Raw genomic sequence first — 20,118 nt, 5'->3', positions numbered from 1 at the left:
GGTTGTCGCTATTGGGTGTCTGCACTCTCGCCGCCCCCGCTGATTGGCCACCCGACCGTTGCTGTGGCGACGCGGGTTGTTGTTCCGCGCCACTGGGGCGTCTCGGGTTGGCCCCCGACTGCCAGCCCGCGTCGTACGAACTTGAGCCACTGAGACCCCGGCCGGCAGCAGAGCGGAGCGGCAGGAGGCGTCCCGTCCCGCGACGCTCGATCTCGGCCGCATAGCCGTCTGCCCCGCTGCAGGCGCGGCCCCGGCCTAGCTGCGTCTCCCGCGCGCCCGGCCATGAAGAACACGAACCGGGAGGTGCCGGGCGCCGGGCAGCGCTACGCCTCCTGCGGTGAGCGGGGGCCGGGAGGGCGAAAGCGATGGCGGTGGGCGCGGGAGCCTCGGACTTGTTCTTTCAGCAGTTCCAACGCGAACTCCTCCGCTGCTGTCCTGAGTGCTACTTCTGGGTCGGCTGTCCGGCCGCACCCCAGGCGCTCACTCCGTGTAGGCGCGGCCCTGGTCAGTGTGCTTCCCGCTCAGGGGCTGGGTGGACGCTGGCATGGAGAATCCAGCGTAGCTTCTCCGGCTTTCACCACCAGGGTCTGAAGCTGAGAAGGGAGGGAGAGCGAGGCCGTGAGCCTGCCTTGGTGTTTGCCCCCGCGTCTTGGGAAGGGCTGCAGAAGGCGTGGTGGGGACGAGCCGAGGCCCTTCAGGTCTGTACGGGCCCGAAGCAAAGCGTGGCCCTCCCACACACCCACACGCGCTTCTAACCCCCCCCCCCCCCCCCCCGCTCTGCCCGGGGCTGCTGTTGGAGACAGGACAGCTGCGCCCGGGGCTTGAGCGTGGAGAACGATGCAAGGAAACTCAGCAGCTCCTGTTCTCTCACTTCGGGCTCTGGGACTTGGTGGGCCATCAGGACGCTGCCGGAAGTGGGTGAACATGAGCGTGAACCCTGCTCATGGGTGCTACCTGGTGCCGGTGCTGTCCCAGCCCTGCCTGTGAGCTAGCACAGTTGACACAGCGCACCCCTACCGGGCGGCATCACCCACTTCATAGACCAGGAAACTGAGGCAGGTGGAGCTTGGAGTGAGCGGTCCACGCTCACCAGGCACCAAGTAGTCTCACAGTCCTGACTTTCAGTGGGGCTCTGGGGAGCTGAAGATAGGGCCTGTGGCCTGCGGCCGTGTTGTCCCTGACTTCCAGACTAGGAGAGCAGAGCGGCCCTCGCTTCTGCTCTCAGCCACTCGAAGCCACTGTTTCCTCATTAATAAAACAAGGGAAAATAAGGATTCTAATGTGTAGTCTGTGAGAAAGCAGGAAAGGATGGAGAAAGAAAACCAATAGGATAGTCCATGACCTAGGCCCATACAGATAGTAACAAGTTTTGAGTGATAAATGCTATAAGCCCAGTACTCTGGGAGGCTGATGCAGGAGGATTGCAAGTTTGAGTCCAGTCTGGGCAACTTGGTGAATGACTTAGCAAATTTCTGTCTTAAGAAAGGGTGAGGATTGTAGCTCGGTGTGAAGGCCCTGAGTTCACTCCCCAGTACCACACACACACACACACACACACACACACACACACACACACCCCACACACAAAGCTAAAGGATAACTCCTTGTTCCCTTAACCTGCTGGTAGGTAGTGATGTTTGTTTCTAGACCATTCAGTCCTTACCTAGCTCTCTCAGCTGTTCCTTGGCATTTGTTTATAAGTGGATTAAAGTTCAGTGCCTGTCTGGTGCTTCCAGTAATGAGCAGGTAGAAGATATGCTGTTCTCTGAGGATTAATTAGTAATCAAAACACAGAGAGGAAAAATAAGCAAGAACCAAATGCCCTCTTTCTAAAAGAGTCAGTCTTTGAGCTGAATGACCAGGGTACAAAGCTACTAAACCCTTATTCTTAGTTCTTAAATTGATGCTGTGATCTTTTGTGCGATTCCTTAAGCCTCTCCCAAGTTTTTTTCTTTTCAAAACCTCAATGGTGTTGATTTAGTTAATTAATGTCCCTGGGGTATCCAAAAAATTTTTCCACGTTAAATGTTATTCACTTTTATGCAGCAAACCGTGCTATGGTTTAAGTACAAGCTGGATGTTTAAGCTTTCAGCCGTAGATGATGGAGACTTATTTCTGTGTGCTTGTGTGAGTTGACTTATTCTGTACTGTTTTCCCGTGCACTGAGCAGCATAACCAACAAACCAACAGGCTGTCTGTCTGTCTGTCTGCCTCTATCTGTCTCTGGAGAGAGAGATTTATTTTAAGGAACTGGCTCATAGGAATAGGGGCTGGCATGTCTGGAGGGGAGACTGGAGACCAGGGGGACCTTACATTGGAGACCCGCCGCTGTTGCACTTCCAGTTCAAAATTCATGTGGAAGTAGCCTCCCTATTCCTTCTTTTTTGTTAAGCCTGGGAGCTGATTGGGTGAGGCTGACCCATACTATGGAGGGTCATCCAATTTTCTCAAAGTCCACTGATTTGAAAGTTATTCTCACCCAATGAAACACCCTCATGGAAGCATCTAGAGTAATGCTTGCCTGACATCAGGATACCATGGCCCAGCCATAAAGTTTGACACCACATCTGCTATGGGCTGAATATCCTGTGTTTGTGACAGTTACATTCTGACCACTGCCACTAAATACATCCATGATGCCACGAGAATTGCATCTTTTGTGTTTCACAGTTTTCCTGGAGTTTCTTTCTAATTGCTTGTGAGATTTTCCCTTATATTTGGCCATCTGGTCAACCAATTTCTGATGCAAAGCTTTGCCTAAACGCCTACAGTCTGAATGCCCAATCCCTTCTGTCCGAGGGATTCTGCTGAAGTGGTAAAGACCCCCAGTCCTGGGGACCTTGCCAGCCCCTCAGACCCTGCACAGCAGCTCCCAGCCCCTGGCTCAGCATCTCCAGGAGTCTAATGGGGTATGGGCCTGCAGGGTCTGCCCTGGAGGTTGCTACTTGAGGCCCAGGGAGCCACTTGCTCCCCGGGGCTGGGCTCACCCCCTTTCTGTGTTAGACTCCAGTCACCAGGAAGGACAGAGGCCACGCTTGCTCTCCCTCCTCTTCCCCTGGGCTGCTGCCCCCTGCCAATCCTTCGGGACAGAGGTCACAACATAGACATTCCGGGGTTTCATCTCCGTCTCCCCAGGGGAAGTGCTTAGCAATCGGGTGGGGAAGCTTTTCCTTCCTGTGGAATGAGCCCCTTCCTGGCGCTTGCTCTTCCTCGATGCTCAGGCTTGTCACCAAGAAGCCAACCCAGGGGCTCATCGGAGGGACAGGGAGCCAGGCCAGGCCTTGCTGCCACTGGCCGAGTAGTAGCAGGCAGTGGGCAGTGGGGTGGCAGCTTCAGCACAGCACCTCATGCCGCACCCTGGTCTGTTCGAAGTGCAGCCGGGCAGCCTGGGAATCGATCTGTTGTTTCTGCGCCAGAATTTATATCTTCTTCTAACGAACTGAGTGTGCACGGTCTTGGGCGGTGTCCAACTGGGTGTGGTGGCGCACGCCTGTCATCCCAGCACTCGGGAGGCTGAGGTAGGAGGATCACTGCCAGCCTAGGCTACATAGTGATTTCAAGGCCAGCCTGAGCTACATATTGGGACCCTGTCTCAAAAAACAAAACAGAAGAAAACGAATCTTGGGCAGCATTTGCTCACATAGCCCATTGTTTTACTCATGATGCTTTTTTCAAATTTTTATTTTTTATTAATCCATGCTTGTGGTACATAATGATCACATGCCGTGTGGGGCAGTTGGTGCCTGTACAGAACACATCTTAGTTCTTTGATCCTCTCCCACCTCCCTCCATCTCTCAGTCCCCTCCCCCTTTGCAAAAGATCTGTCTCCCTGCTTCCTACTATTGGTCTGTTATTTTTCTCTTTAATTTATTTATACTTTGGGTTTCTTCTATAAAAGAAATCATGCACTATTTAAGCTTGTGTGTCTGATTTATTTCACTTAACATATGGTCTCAAGCTGCATCCATTTTCCTACAGATGACTCAAGTTTATCCTTATTTATGGCAGAGTAGTACTCCACTGTGTGTAAGTAATGCATTTTCTTTATCCATTCATCTGTTGACAGACATTAGGGCTGCTGGAAGGTTTATCCATGATGTTCTAAGTGAGTCAGAATTCTTCAGGCTTCCCTATTCCCCAGCATGGCGGGAAAAAGTTAAATCTCACCTCTACAGAGGAGAGACAGAAAGAGAGGTGACAGGTATAAGTGGCCTTGGAGGCCAACCTCTCTGGAAAGCTAGGATACTGAAGAAAGAGCCCGGCCAGCAGCTCTTCCGTGGCACCCATGGCTGGTGTCCCTGTGGGCTTTGGGGACATGGCTACCGGCTGCTTAGCATTAGGGTGCGACGAGTCCAGTCTGAGATACAGGCCTGTCCTGCGCCGTGCTCTGTCCCAGGGCGCCGACCCACAGTGACATGACGCTCTGGGCTCTCCCATCTAGATTGGTATTACCACCTCCCGGCCAAGCGCTCTGAGAAGGCTGTGGCTGCCCCGCCTGCGTCGCAGATCCCGGGGCTCAGCAATGTGGGGGACTCGCAGGACTGGAGTGCGCTCCGGGCCAGGAGGTACTGGGTCAAGGACACAGACTCCGAGTACGTGAAGCTGGCCAAGCAGGGTGGCAGACCCGGTAAGGCCCATTACCCCAGCACAGTGTATACACAGGGCTGTGTGGGGTGCGGCGGCTGAGCCATGCCCCAGTAGTGGTTCACTTGGAGCCCCTCCCTCTTTAGAGCAAAGAGGGTCTCCGAGGCTGCTGACCTCAGGAGGGAAGCTGTGCCTGCATTTTAACGTCCCTTGCTTGCCGCATCCAATTCCTAATTTGTGCAGTTTGGTCCTTGTCCATAGTATGAATGTTTTGGTAGTAGTGGGGGTTGAACCAGCACCTTCACACTGAGCTATACCCCCAGCCCCCCTTTAAAAAAATTTCTCATTGTGAAAAAAATTTTTTTTCTCATTTTGAGACAAGGTCTCCCTAAGTTGCTCAATTGCCCATGCTGGGCTTGAACTTTGCACTCTCCTGGCTCAGCCTCCCAGAGTGCTGGGATTACAGGCCTGTGCCACTGTGGCCCGTTTGAATATATTTTAAATAATGAAAACCACCAGTGTGTGTCAGTGGTGGTGGTGATGAAAATCAACTCTTATATGTACAATATTTAACTGAAAAACTGACTATGCTAGACTGTGGCATCGTGAGATAGAATTCATTGTTCAGCAGCGGAAGAGCTGTGTTGCTAGACGTTTCCCAGCGAGCCTTTGGGAGAAAGAGCATTGAAGGCTTCTCAACTTTTCTTCTGTTCCCTCTGGCTGCCATCACCCTACGGGGGCCGTGGAGGAACAAATGGCACTGAGATCCCAGACCACAGAATCGGACTGATGCTGCAGGAAGCAGGTGGATTGGGGTCTGGTACTTTTGTCTTCCACCCACCTTGACCTGCTGTTGGTTAAAAGAACACCGGGGTCATTACGTTTGCTCACTGCTGACCGAATTGACAGAGGCCACTTATTTTGGTAGAAAGGATTTATTCAGAGCTCGCTCTGGGGAGACAGAGGGCCCCGTTTGCCTCAACTCACCACCTCCCCGATGCAGATGGGCAAGGGTCATTGCAGTGAGGATCAGAGGGGAGACAGAACCCTGCACTTGCTGTGTCACTCCCGGGTCCCCTCTCCTGTGGAAGGGAATTGGGCTCCTGCCTCCCAGGGCTGCATCTGCACATTGGGTCCCTGTGGGGGGCTGAGAGAGGTGTGGGCATTGGTTCCGAACAGGAAGAAGTTTGGAGAAGTTGCTTATCTCTAAAAAACTAGAACTTTTAAAGTTCTGTTTTGCGGTGGCCGTTGCAGGATGGCTGGCAAACCCAAGCCAGGACTGTAAATTAGATCCAAGCATTACATCAAACCACTTCCTGATTGGTCACCACGAAGATTCCTGGTTCGGGTCACCTTTGGAGGCTGGTGCTGATGCAGACTGGCTGAAAAGGTTTCCTGTCTACAACACGCTGTCAATTATTGTTCTCGTAACAATAACAATCATCAGCCTGGCGAGGTGGTGCACACCTGTAGCCCTACCACTGGGGAGGCTGAGGCAGGAGGATCGCTGTGAGTTTGAGGTCAGCCTGGGCTACATAGTGAGTTCAAGGCCAGCCTGAACTACACAGGGAGCCCCTGCCTCAACAAAACAAAACAAAACAAAAAACATCAGAGAAGGCCAGGCATGGTGGCACATGGCTGTAGTCCCAGCACTTGGGAGGCTGAGGCAGGAGGAGCCTCATGAGTTGTAGGCCAGCCTGGACTACATAGTGAACTCAAGGCCAGCCTGAGCTACACAGCAAGACCCTGACTCAGAAAACGAAAAACCGACCAACCAATCTACCAAACAAAGCAAACATCAAAGAGTCACATAAAACTGTGATGAAATAACATTGTGCAAATATGCATGGAGGTACAGGGGGTTTGTACTCTAACTTTACTGTAAGCCTGAAAAACTTAAGAATAAAACTGTCTTAAAGTTTCTATTGCCCATTTTAAGCCTTGGCACTCTTGGAGGCTGAAGCAGAAGAGTTGCAAGTTGAAGACCAGCCTGGGCAACTTAGCAATTTAGGCAGACCTTGCCTCAGATTTTAAAAAGGGCTGGGGATGCAGCTCAGTGCAAAGGTTCTGGCTTCAGTCTCCAGGGTGGCAAAATAAATAAACAGTTTAAAATGGCCAGTTAAACATTTCTTACTGTGAGTAATAAGTCAGTGGAACTTTTCTGCTGCTTGGGCCTGGGTAGCGTTGTTCCCGCTCTACTGCCAAACCAGTTCTTCCGCTCCCTGCCTTTGGCACCAGGGGAGAGAGGGGCGCAGGGGGACAAGCAGCAGGGGAGCTGGAGCAGGCAGCTTCTGAGAAGGAGCCTGGGCTCGGTGGCTGCCAAGTGACTGGTAGACCCCCAGGGGGACTTCCCAGGAAACCTGAGGGGCAGGTTGTGCTGGAAGCAGCTGTGGGTCAGGGACGGCCGCTGTGGGGGAGGGGGAGGGGAAGGGGGAGGAGGAGGAGGAGGAGGAGGGAGAACCTGCGGACTGGGAGAAGGGCCTGGGGGGCTGAGGGCTGGGGGCTGAGCCCCAGGACAGGACGCGATGGTGCTGGCGTGCAGAGAGCAGGACCGGGGCTTGTCCAGGTCCAGAGCAGAGCGAGATGGGGCAGAGGTCGCTGGCCCGGGCAGCCCCGCCCATGGGCAGCCCCGGAAACCTGCCCGGCTCCTCCCCTACTTCAGCCTCCTGCCTGGGCGGCTGCCCCACACCCAGCACCTCTGTGTCTCTTTCCCCCGAGATTTGCTGAAGCACAGCGCAGCCGGGACCAGGAAGGGCTCTCCGGTGGCCCACGCCCTGCCCGACTGGTACATCCACCACAGCAAGCCGCCCACGGCCAGCCGGCGCGCGTGAGTACCCGGAAGAGCCCGTGCCTTGGTCCCTCCACACAGCATCCCAGGCTGAGTTTTAACGCCAGCCGCAGGTACTGAGCCGGTCACAAGCGCGAGCTGCGACAGGTCCCGGCGCTGGGTGTGACACAGTCCAACGCTTGGTGTCCCCTCGAGGTGTGCAGCTGTGCCTACCTGCCGTGAGCACCCCGGGATTTCTGTCCCCTGGGCTAGGCCCATGGCAACAGCGGCTGCTCCCCAGGCGGTCTTCTCGGGAGACCCGAAGGCAGGAGCAACAAGCGCCTGGAGCCCGTGCTGGATGTGGCTGTGGGGAGCCAGGGTCCCGCGGTGCTTCGGCCTCTAGGAATTCCTGTGCGGGCCACGCGGACCTGGCCCTCCAAGCGGAAGAAACGCGAGCGATCATTTCGCACGGCTGTCTGGTTTTGTTCTTGTTTTTGCTTGGAAGATAGGAGCAGCGCAACTGTCTTTCCAAGCCCTTCTCCGGTGTTGTGAGCTCCTTGTCCGTAGGACTTTGCTTCTCCTGCTTTTTGTTTTTAACAAGAAAACACACTCAATGTCTTACATGACTGAGGCTGGGGAGTGCTCGATTTCCCCAAGGGCTAGGGTCCTCTCAGATGAGCGCTCCGCTTGCCTGACATGTGCAAGGTCCTGCGTTCGGTCCCTGGCACTGCACACACTCTCACACACACCTACACACACCTACACGCACCTGCTCACATACCTACACACATCTATTCACACACCTACAGCCACCTGCTCACGCCTACACACACCTGTTCACACACACCCACATACCTACACATACCTACACACCTACACATACCTGCTCACACACCTACACGCACCTGCTCACGCACACTTACACACCTATTCACACGCACTTACACCTACAGGCACCTGCTCACACACCTTCATGTACTTACACACCTACATGCACCTATTCACACACCTACACACCTGTTCACACACTTACATGTACCTGCTCACGCACACCTACACACCTATACCCACCTGCTCTCACACACCTTCATGTACTTGCACACCTACACACACCTATTCACACACACACCTGCTCATGCACACCTACACACACCTTTTCACTGGCACCTGGTCACACACCTACAACACCTGCTCACACACCTTCATGTACTTACACACCTACATGCACCTACTCACACACTTATTCACACACACCTACATGCACCTGCTCACACACCTACACACCTCACACACACACGTACATTCAGAGTACTTAGTGCTAGGTAAAGAAAAGGAATGGGACAAAACGAAAGAGCACAGGAGAGTCTGGAAGCGAACTTTCGGGGCTCAGGTTTCGTTTGGGAAGACCAGTTGGAAGTTTAAATGCCCACAGTAACTGTGACCATGTAACAGAAAACAGCTCAGCTCATTAAACGATCACGTTAACTGGTGACTATTGGAGCTGTTGGTCTCTTTGAAAGGGGCAAAGTCAGCGATGTTAGTCTACAGGGGATGGCTGTTTCGTGAGCTCTCCGCTGTGTAAGCTTGGGCCTTACCATCCCTCTTCTGCACGCCCACGGGCCCTGTGATTCTGAGCTGGCCGAGGGAGGGCTGGGGTGTCTCTGGGGAGCCCCTGTGTCCCTGGGAGCCAGATGGCTCTTGTGTGCAGAGAGGGCTCAGGGGGAGAGGAATGGTGCCGGGCTGCGACCCCATCTTCCTGCAGGGTGCCAGTGGTCGCCATGCCAGATTACATGGTGTACGAAGAGTTCCACCCCAGCCAGGCCAACGGGGGCTACGAGTCCAGGAGAGGACCCTTCAACTTCGACATGAAGTCGGTCTGGCAGAGAGAGGCTGAAGAGCTTGAAGAGAAAAAGAAGGTGACAGCTCATGGATGGTGGGATGGGCTGCTGAGGGGGTGCAGGTCAGGTCGGCCCTGGGTCTCACAGCGGCCCCGGTGCCCGCCACCTGCCCTGTGCTGAAGTTTCAGGGGACTAGAAGGGGAGCAGCCGAGAGCCTGGTGTCCTTTGTTCCTTTATGGAAATTGACTTTATAGGAAAAGTTACTTTTTTACTAAGTGGTTTTTAGCCAGTCAGTGCCTGTCTTGGGGGCAGTTGGCATAGTGCTTCTTATCTGGTACAGAGAGGGAGGAAATTTTATATTTATTCACCAGCTTGCTTTCGAACATTCCTACTTCATTTAAGTCTTTAAGATGAAATCTCCCTGGAGTGCTCCTTACTGATAATAAAGGAAGGGAAGAGGAAGTCTTTTCCTCTACACAGACTCCAGGAGGTGTATCTGACATCAGAGGAGGGATGGGCCAGTAAGTGAAGCCTTTAGGGGTCTTGTATTTTTAAAGAGCAGCTGGGAACTGGAGAGCAATCCTGATGGGGAGGGATCAATCTTGATTGGTGGATGGATTTTTTGGGCTCAATCCTGATTGGTGGATGGGTTGTTGGGATCTCCTGATTGGAGATCCCATCCCGTCTAATCTTGGGGTCTCCAGCTTCAGGTCTGAAGTGAATCTTAGTCCTTGGGACATGGGGCTTGGTGAATGAAATGATACAGTCTGTTAAAAATCACAAATTTTGATGCCAAGCAAAGGGCAAACACTGCTTCACCCAAGTGGTGAGGGTACTGGCTGTCCCTGCCTGGCTTCTCGGTGTCACCCTGGTGGAAGGGACCCTCTGTTTATCTCTGGACATAGGGAGTGGCACCAGCTGACCACCTGGGCCCCCTGTGTCCAGCTGTGGTCCTGGCTTTGGGTCATTTTCACGGTCACTGCAGACAGACTTGAGCATTGGGCCCACTGCTCAGGGATGGGCCAGCAGCTGGTGACACTGCTCAGGGGCCCTGAGCACCAAACAGCTGCTGACCTGGGTCCAGCATAGCTGGAGCAGAGTGGACCCCTGCAGCCCATCCGTGCGGGACCCGCTGGGGTGGCCCCTTCACTGACCCTGCACGCAGGGTCCAGGGCTGCACAGACGCCTGGAGCCAGGCTGTCCGGGTCGCCTATGGTGACAGCAGCAAGCAGGGCCCGTATTGGGGGCTCGGCATGGGCCTCGAAGGACAGAGAGGGCCATGAGGTGGCCTCGTCACTTCCAGGTATGGAGCTCGCCTGGGAGTTCCCCCCCAATTCCCTTCCTTCCTTCCTTCCTCTCTTCCTCCATTTTTGTGGTATTGAGAACGGAACCCTGGGCCCTTCACACTAAGCTACATCTCCAGCCCTTTTTATTTTTAATTTTAATTTTTAAATTTTGGGACAGTCTCCCACTATGTTGTTAAGTTTTTCAGGCTGGGCTCACAATTTTTTTTTTTTTTTTGGTGCTTTTCTTTTTTCTTTAATTGGTACATTTTAGGTAAACAGTATATTTACATTTATCATTGGGAACTCGTACCTTTACATAGTGTACCTTGGTTCTTAGTTTTTCCCATTCCCTGCCCTCCCTTCAACTCCTCCACCCCTCCCTATTTTTATCCTCCTGCCTCAGCCTCCCGAGTGCTGGGAATACAGGCCTGCTCCACCATGCCTGGCCCGTCCCATGAGCTTTGACACATGCATTCATTGTGTGGCTTCCAGCTTAGTGCGGCTCCCTAAACCTCCAGGTTCCTTAGCTTTTTTTTTTGTCGACCACCCCCAAGCCTGGCCTGGCAGTCACTGATCTGTTTTCTGTCCTCCCCTGGGTTTCCTTTTCCAGAAGGCAAATCAGTGGCGTTGAGCCCCAGCTGACCTTTGGCCCAGCTTCTGCCCTGTGGCCCGGGTGTCTGAGACCCAGCCTCACTTTGGGGAGTGGCCTGCTCCAGCTGAGCCTCAAGGGGACCGAGGTCCAGACTGTCTGCCCCCAGCCTGGGGGTCTGGGTTATTCCAGCTCTGGTGGTTTGTACAGAAGCCACTGAGCTCCTCATCGTGCAGGCTTTTGTGTGGACACCATTTCATTCACGTGGTCCTAGGGCCCTTCAGTATTTCCCATTGATAAATTTTCATCCTTTTCCTACTGAGTAAATGCATCTTTTTTTTTTGAGACGGGGCCTCTCTGTGTAGCTCAGGCTGGGCTCCAACTCACGGTGAGTTTCCACACAACAGCTTGTTTGGATCTTCCCTTGAATACAGCAACTCCTTTTGAGCCATGCCTGGCCCCTCTGGCCAAGCCACTCTGAGGGACTGGAAGCTGTGAAGGTGTCCTGTGGCCTCACCCAGTGAAGTCGCTGCCACACTGACCTCTGTCCCACAAGTCCACAGCTCTGCCGCTGGTGGGGTTTTCTTCCGTGACCCGGGGATTTGTATTTTTTCACACAGGTGAGGCTGCCGGCCATTACCTCAAAGCAGTCCAGCAAAGTGGGGACACCCGTGGGTGCCAGAGACCCCGCGGGAAGCAGGCTGTCCTTCCCCCCCATGTAAGTGCCCAGGTGTGTGTGGCCGCTGTCTGGCGAGGCTCGGGCCGATCGCCTGGCTCTCACCCACGTGCCTGTGGACTGGGCACGGAACTCAGGGCTTTGCACTGCGCTAGGTCTCAACTCTTTTTAATTTTTGATTTTGAGACAGTATCTCTCCCTAAGTTGCCCAGGCTGGGCTAGAACTTGCGACCCTCCTGCCTCAGCCTCCCTGAATGGCAGATTACAGGCTGCAGCACCACGCCTGGCCTAACCAAGCACGTGTTCCTTCCTGGCCTTGGTTTTGCCCTCTGAGCATGTGTTTCCCATTCGGTGTCCCATGTGCTGCGCAGCTTTCTGCTTCCGGCCACTGGTCTAGCATGGTCCTGCTGCCCGGGCCTGACGTTTTCTGTCACCGGCCCTGAACCCCGGATTGTGCCTGTGTCTGTGCTCAGCCGGTGGGGATGTCAGGGCATGTCAGGTGCCTGACAGTGAAATCCTAGAGGCCTCTTGTGTCTCCTAACTTTGTTGGCCTAACTCTCAAGATAGTTTCTCATGCAAGGGGGTGAGGGAGATGGTTATGTCGTCCATGACACCATGACAGTCCCAGCTCAGATTGGAGGGAGGGAGAGGAGGCAGAGAGGGAAGCCATTAGGAACACCTTATGGCACACACCTGTGATCCTAGCACTCAGGAGGCTGAGGCAGGAGGATCGCTGCAAGTCTAAGGCCAGTCTGGGCTACACAGTGAGCGCCTGTCTCAAATAAAACAAACAAAAACAAGAGAGCAGCCCTAAGAAGTCAGAAACCTGAGGCCAGAGGGGACAAGAAGTAGGAGTTCCTGCTGCTCGCATGGGCGTCAGGAGGGTGAGGAGGGGACTTTGAGGAAGGCTTCCGTGGAGGAAGTAGAATGACCACTGGTTCAGTTGGCCTGGCTGGAGAAAGGTCTTGGAAACCAGACTAAACTACTCTCAGCCATGTATTAGGGATGCTTTGTAGTCCCAGCACTGCAGGAGGCTGAGGCAGGAGGCTTGCAAATTTGAGTTCGCCAGGGCTACTTAGCAAGACTCTATCTTGAAATAAAAAATAAACAGGGCAGGGGGGATGTGGCTCAGTGCAGAGGCCCTGGTTCAGTTCGCAGTGACAAAAGAGAAAAAGGGAGGGAGAGGACACAAAAGAGCTTCCTCCCTCCCTTTAAAAGGCAGCCAGGTCCTGATGAGATACTTATGCCCCGGGCCCTGGCCCTGCTTTCCCATGGGCCTTTGCACTGAGGCTGAGAGTTCCTCTTTCTCTTTTTGAGGCCTGGTCAGAAAGCCAGTTCTCCAACAAACTTCTCCAAGCTCATCAGCAACGGTTACAAGGACGAGTGGCTGCAGCAGCAGCAGCCAGTGGACTCCGAGAAGAGGACCCGGAGGACGTCCAGGGCGTCGGTGTCGTCCCAGTCCACGCAGGACCCCAAGGGACCCCAGGACACAGCATTGCCACAGGACACAGAGGCTCCAGGAGTCTCTGAGGAGGCTGGCGGTGAGGTGCCCCCCCCATGCCCGCCATGTCCCTGTCCCGTGGTAATTGTTTCGTTCACTTCTCTTTGCATAGCTCATTGCTGATGTACAGAATGGTACTGATTTCTGCGTGTTGATTTGTCTTCTGTGGTTTTACTGTGTTTTTTGATCAGGACTAACAGTTTTTGGATGCAGTTCTTGGGGTTTTCTATGAACAAGGTTATGTTGTCTGCAGAGACAATGTAACTATTCCTCCCTAATGTGGACGACTTTTATTTCCTTTTCTTGCCTAATTGATCTGGCTAAGATGAGCAGTACTGTACTAAACAGATGCAGCGAGAGTGGGTACTCACCCTTCCTGATCACACTGGAAACGGAAACACTTCCAACAACTTCCATCAGGAGGTGATGTTGAATTTTTGAGGCGATTAAATATTCATCTACTGGGCCAGGGATTTAGCTCAGTGGTTCTGCCACCTGCCTCGCAAGCACAAGGTCCTGAGTTTGATCGCCGGTACCAAAAAGAAAAAAAAAGAAAAGAAAAAAGAAAAGAAAAGAAAAGAAAAGAAAAGAAAAGAAAAAAAAGAAAAAATATTCATCTACATATTTTATATAGTTTTTGTCCTTTGTCCTGTTAATGTGGTAATCACATTTATTGATTTGTGTGTGTAAAATCATTTTTGCACACCAGGGATAAATCCCACTGGGTCAGGGTGTCTGATCCCTTTAATGTGTTTTTGAGTTGGGTTTAATGGTAATTTGATGAGGATTTTTTTGTCTATATGTTCATCAGGTAAGTTGGCCTACAATTTTCTTTTCTTGTAATGCCCTTGTCTGGCTTTAGGATGAGGGTCATGTTGGCCTCCTACAAAGGGTTTGGAAGCGTTTGTGGGAAGAGTTTGCAAAGAATTGGTAGCAGTGCCTCTCTACTGTTTGATCCTGTCCACGGTGAAGCTGTCCAGTCTTGGGCTTTTGTGTGAAGGAGACTTGTTTTTCTGTCTCCCGACTCATTGCTGATCTGTTCAGGGTTCATTTCTTCATGATTCAGCCTTGACGGGTTGTATGTTTGCAGGAATTCCTCCATTTCTTCTAGCTTAGCCAATTTGCTGGTGTATGATTGTTCATACCTAGTTTCTTAAAATCCTTTGCATTTCTCTGTTGTCAGTGTAATGTCTTGTGTCTTTATTTTCTCCCTCAGTATAAGGAGAATATTTGCCGATTTTGTTTCTTTAAAAAAAAACAGCTCTTAGTTTTGTCAATTTGATCTTTTCTATTTTTTTTTTTTGGTCTATATTTTATTTATTCCTGTTGGATCATTATTTCCTTACTTCTGCTAGCTGTGGGCTCAGACTGGTCTTTTTTAGGATCTGTTTTTTTGTTAGGAGTATGACAAATTTTTATTAAAGGAAACAGAGCCTAATAAAACAGCACCAAAAGGACAAAAATTAACATAAAACATTCCTTATGCAAGATAATTTGCTTTATTTTAGAAAGGATTATACATTTTTAATATGTAAATGTAATTATACTATGAACAAGAATTATGAAATTCTAATTACTATTATGCTTTAAATACAACTCACTTTCATACATCATGAATTTTAATCCTCAAATTAAATATAGAAGATAAATTGATGTTCACAGCAAGGAGATAAGTTTTCCAAAGTGAAAGCCTGTGGCTAGAAAAACTAAAACTCAGTATTTAGTTATCTACTCTAACTAGTTTTCAGTACATCACAGTATTTAAATGTATATATATCATTGTATTACTAAGATTAGAAATTGTGGCAGAGATGACATACACCATGCTTTCTATAATCTATTCTTCTTGCTAGAGGAGTAGAAATATTTTCCCAGCCTTACTTGCAGTAAAGTTTGGAGCAAACTGTCTGAGTTCTGAACAATGCCTTGTTAGGAGCTTAATTAATTAATTAATTAATTATTTTTGGTACCAGGGATCGAACTTGGGACCTTGCACTTGAGAGGCAGGCAGTGGCACCACTGAGCTAAATCCCTGGCCCTGTTTCCTGTTTTCTTCGCGGCATGGAGTTTAAACTTTATAAACAGCAGTGGCCAAGCCAGGTGGAGCCTTTTTTCTGCTGCGGTGAAAACCGTCCTCCTGGAGCTGTCTGCGACTTCCTGGGGTCCAGCTATCTGAAGGCCTCATTCCTTTCAGGACAGCAGGACCATTGTCATTGGACTACCGTGCTGCACGGGTCTCCTAGATGGGGCAGTGAGCCGGGCCCTGGCCATTAGGTCGGGGCTTCTGTTTTGTACCCGACCGAGGGCCCCAGGACGCGTGGCAGGGCTGGGGCACAGTGACAGATGCACCCGAGTCCCTGCTCAGCTGGGAGGGCACCAGGCTCAGGCCAAGTTGCCCTCAGGCTGTGCTCACGCAAGCTCGGATCTTGATCTTTCAGATCAGCGTCCTTGTCACATAGGACAGCGCGGCTCAGGGACATGAGTGTCCTCATAGGGCACACTCTCCTTCCTCCTCGTGCCGAGCCTGGGCATGCTGTCTCCCACAAAGGATGTGTGCTGGGAGGTACGACTGGACGCCTATCTTTTTTTTCTTTTCAATACTGAGATTAAACTTAGGGCGTTTACACTGAGCTACAGCCTCAGTCTCCTTTTAAAAAAAATTATTATTATTTTTAGCTTTGATACAGGGTCTCACCAAAGCACAAACTTACCCAGGCTGTCCTCCAACTTGCAGTCCTCCTGCCTCAGCCTCCAGAGTATTGAGGTTACAGGTGTGTACCACCACACCCAGGTGGATGCTCAGTTTCGATGTAGATGTTAGGTTTCATCCTAAGAACAGGGGCAGAAATATGTGCTTTCTTTTATGGGAGATGAACAGGTCAGTCTTGTGGCAGGTAGAGAAAAGCCGCCTTCATCTGTCTGCTGTCAAGCCATGTACTTCCTGTCATTGCAGACCCAGTGACATCTCCCCCCGCATCGACACCAGCGGAGCTCAAGTAGATTGGGCAGATGTTTGGGGCCGCGTCCCCTGGAGTCGCCTGCGAGCTGAGGGACACTCTTGTCCCTGCTGCGTCCCCAAGGCTCCTGCTGTGTCTCACGAAAGGACACTGTGGAGGACAGCGCTCTTGCGGCAGCTTCGATTGCGGCAGCTTCGATAGCGTCACCACGCGGGTGTCCACAGTGCTGGCTCCTCGTTCTCGCATTTCTCTCTGAGGCACTGAACAACCATGGCTCGGCCACCCTTTGCTCAGTGGCCGGTGAGGTCACCTGGCCGGGCTCCAGGTCCCTTCCTCCCCATTTCCCACTTCAGCAGCTCCCGGGGCGCCTCAGCCTTAGACTCTGAACCAGAAGAAACCCGAGCAAGCTTCAAGCCTCTTCCGTCACTTGGTCCTGTAATCTTTGCAGAAATAATTTTTTCTGTTACAAAAAAGTAATCAATTTTAGAATATAGGGATACCATTTATATTAAAAAAAGATTTTATTATGACTTGAAGTTTAAACATTGAATATACAATAAAACATTGTAACATTTGCTAGTTTTAAATTTTTTGCTAATACTTTTTAAAATCCAGATGATTAAACACTTATTTTGTGTCTTTTCAGTAAATATACATTTATTTTTAGTACTTAATTTAGTAGGCTTTTCAAAAAGTTTTTAATAATCAGTCTAAATGCTCTTATTTTATAAAGGTTATTATAGTTTCTCTATAAGTACTTTGCCTCACATGTAGTTTTATATTTTATATGTTTAATTCATTGACAAAATAATAATTTTTAATAAGGAAGTTTTTAGGAAGACAAATATGACCGCAGATATTTTATCTTCTTAACTTTATCATGCACACACTCAACTAAAGTTTAGGTTCCAAATTAGTTCTTTAACTGAGATACTTAACCGAGCATTTATAATATATTGTTTAATTATACCTAGACTATTATGGGAGATGAATGCAATATGTAATTAATTGGAATGGCTGCCTGTATTGAATAAAAACAATACACCCATACAATAAGTTTCCTCCTCTCTTTTCTCCCTTTCCCTGGTCTTCCTTCCTCTGCCTAAGTCCTACCTCATCTGCCAACAATCCCATCTTAATGAAATATTCATGAGGAATTTATAACAATAATGTAGAACTCTTTAATTCTTTTTTTTTAGGTTATTTTAGTAACAGAAACCTGTGGCTTATGAGAAGGAGGACAAACTTTATAGTAAGAATCTGTGATCAAATCTTGGCTTCACCTCCTGTAGCCAGGGTCTGTTATTGAAAGAAATCCGTCCTGTCCTTAATTTTCTGGTTGGTAAAATGCAACAAAGATACTATGAAAACAGAAAACTTACCATTCCGTCCATTTTGTTTCGAAATAAGTAACTTAGTTCTAAAAAGTAAACACAGTGCAAGATCATACTAAATATAAATTGTCTGTTAAGAGCAGCAAATTTTTTTTTAAAATAGAGGCTGGCCCTGGGATTTAGCTCAGTGGTGCCTCTGCCTGCCTCCCAAGTGCAAGGTCCTGTGTTCGATCTCCGATACCAAAAAATAAAAATAAATTAAATAAAAAATAGGGGCTGGGGATTTAGCTTAGTGGCACCGTACCTGCCTCACAAGTGCAAGGTCCTGAGTTTGATCCCCAGACCTGAAAAAAAAATTAGCTCTATGGCTTTCTGCCTACATGGGCACATTTTCATGTGTGTGTAACACACACACACTCTCACTCCCTTGGAGAAGTCTGACATTTCTGTAGAAGGCATTCAGCCCCCTTAGCTCACCACACCCCTTAATTAGCTTAGGGCAAAGCGGGGAACCCCATTTCCTTCAAGAGAAATGGGGATAAGACAGCCCAGAGCCCCCAGGGAGCAGAGCAGAAGAGGAGGAAAGGGGCTGAGGGAGAGGCTTTGAGGAGAAGCACAGCTGAGCCCACAGCCAGCCTGGTACAAACAGGAAGAAAGCAAACTCCAGGTTGGGCAGAAGCAGCTGGAACAGCCAGAGGTGAGTTCTCCACACCCTGCACTGAGGGCTCCCGGGCTCCACTCCGGGGTATTCAGAGATGTCCTAACTGTGTGTTACAGAGCAGCAGAAAGGCCGTGGGCTCCACCAGTGAATTCCCTCAAGCCGCAGGGAGACTCGTGGGTTCCCAGGACTGACTGCTTCCAGCGGCAGGAGCAGGGGGTCATTCCCGACTTATTCCTGAGGACTAAGGCCTGAATAGACACAGACATTACAAGAGGAGAAAGATACAGAACAAAAAATATTTTGTTTTCAAAAGAGAACATCTACAAAAAATTTCAAGCCAACATAATACCTAATGATGAGATTGAAGCTCTCCCGCCAAGACCAGCAATGAAGCAAGGATGTCCCCTTTTATTGCTCCTTTCAGCACCATCTGGAAGTCCTAATGAATGAAATAAGATAAGAAATAAACAGTATGGAGATGGGGCAGTGCCATGGTCTGCATGTCTGTGTCCTTGCCCAAAACCCATCTATGGAAGCTGGGCCCCCCATGATGGCATTAGGAGGCAGGGCCTCTGGGAAGTGAGGGGGCAGCGTGTCCTGGATGGGGTTCCAGTCTATGAAGAGACCCCGGGGAGCCGTCTCCTGTGTCCCAGCCCAGGAGAACTCAGCCAGGAGGCTCCATGAACTGGAAGGTGCACCCCAAACCATGCCTGGGACTTTCATGCTCCGGAGCTGAAGAAATAAACTGTGGATGCCTGTAAGCTACCACTTCATGAAATTTGTGAAAACAGCCTGAATAGATAAGGAGATAAGGATAGATAAGGATAGATAAGGAGAAGGAAGAAAAATATCATTCCCAGGTGACATGATAGTCTATGTAGAAAATCAAAGAATTGACAAAGAAAGAAAGAAAGAAAGAAAGTTCTTAGAATTAGTAACCAGTTATAGCAAGACTGCAGAGTACAAAGCTACTAATACACAAAAATACAAAGTTAATATATATTTGTATAAATACAAAGCTAATAAATATACTTGCCTATATACCAAAAACAAACAAGTAGAATTTGGAATTTAACCACAATATTGTATACAGTAGCTGCCTAAAAATGAAATAGGTGTAAGTTTAACAAAACATGTACAGAATCACATGAGGAAAACAATGATGAGAGAAATCGAAGTGGAACTAAATAAATGGAAAGAGATTCCACGTTCAGAGATAAGAAGTGTTGGTAGAAAATAGTGTCAGGATGTCAGTTTTTCTCAATTTGATCTATAGATCCAATGAAATTGCAGTGATATTCCAGCAAGTTGTTTCGTGGACATTGCCAAAGTGATTAATGAGAAGCAAAGTGTTCTGAAAGGGAGAAAACCAGAGGTACAGGAGCCACAAGGCCCAACTCTGAGATTCACTGTGACGAGGCAGCAGTCATGACATCGTGTTATCGGTAAAGGAAAACAAAACAGTACAGTAGCCCAGAGTGCCTGTAAATAGACCCATGTAAATACAAACAACTGGTCCTTGACACTGGAGAAGAGGTCACTGAAGAAAGCAGTCTTTCCAACAATTGTGCTGTAATAATCAACATTCACAAGCAAGAAAGAAAATCTAGACACAAACACTGTTGACAGCCATTTACTCAGAAAGGGTTGCAGTAAAATGTAAAATTACACAACTCTGGAAGATGACTCAGAAGAAAATCTGGGAGATCTTGAGTTTGGTGACAACATTTTAGTCCCAACACCAAGGACATGGCCCATGAGGGACAGAATCGGTCAGCTGGGGCTTCACAGAAATCACACATTTCTGCTCCATTAAAGACTTTCTCGGGAGTGAAAAGAGAAAACATGTAGTAGGAGAAAATATGTGCAGAAGAAATATTTAAGAAAGGAGTGACATCCTAAACACACAAGGAGTTCTTAAAA

At 49.7% G+C, this 20,118-nt stretch overlaps 1 protein-coding gene across 3 annotated transcripts; it reads left to right on the top strand.

The window, feature by feature from the left end:
• Positions 1-203: 203 nt before the first annotated feature.
• CUNH7orf57 (chromosome unknown C7orf57 homolog) lies at positions 204-17,256 on the top strand. 3 transcript variants are annotated; one of them, XR_205015.4, is made up of 8 exons: positions 204-337; positions 4,444-4,629; positions 7,305-7,413; positions 9,116-9,269; positions 11,687-11,784; positions 13,060-13,283; positions 15,682-15,806; positions 16,197-17,256. XR_205015.4 is itself a non-coding variant. In XM_004839872.4 (7 exons), the coding sequence occupies exons 1-7, from the start codon at positions 283-285 to the stop codon at positions 16,241-16,243; spliced, it is 873 nt and encodes a 290-aa protein (XP_004839929.1). In that variant the 5' UTR covers positions 204-282; the 3' UTR covers positions 16,244-17,256. The 3 variants fall into 3 exon arrangements, 2 of the variants coding, with proteins under 2 accessions (XP_004839929.1, XP_021109910.1); XM_004839872.4 differs by lacking the exon at positions 15,682-15,806; XM_021254251.2 differs by lacking the exon at positions 15,682-15,806 and having other exon boundaries at positions 13,060-13,324.
• The last annotated feature ends 2,862 nt before the right edge of the window (positions 17,257-20,118 follow it).

Source organism: Heterocephalus glaber, unplaced genomic scaffold (assembly GCF_053883595.1).
Source record: "Heterocephalus glaber isolate CG9 unplaced genomic scaffold, H.glaber_assembly_v1.0 deba00001610, whole genome shotgun sequence".
Taxonomy (NCBI): domain Eukaryota; kingdom Metazoa; phylum Chordata; class Mammalia; order Rodentia; family Bathyergidae; genus Heterocephalus; species Heterocephalus glaber.
Note: the sequence above shows the minus strand (reverse complement) of the source record. Positions and strands in the feature narration are given on the sequence as shown.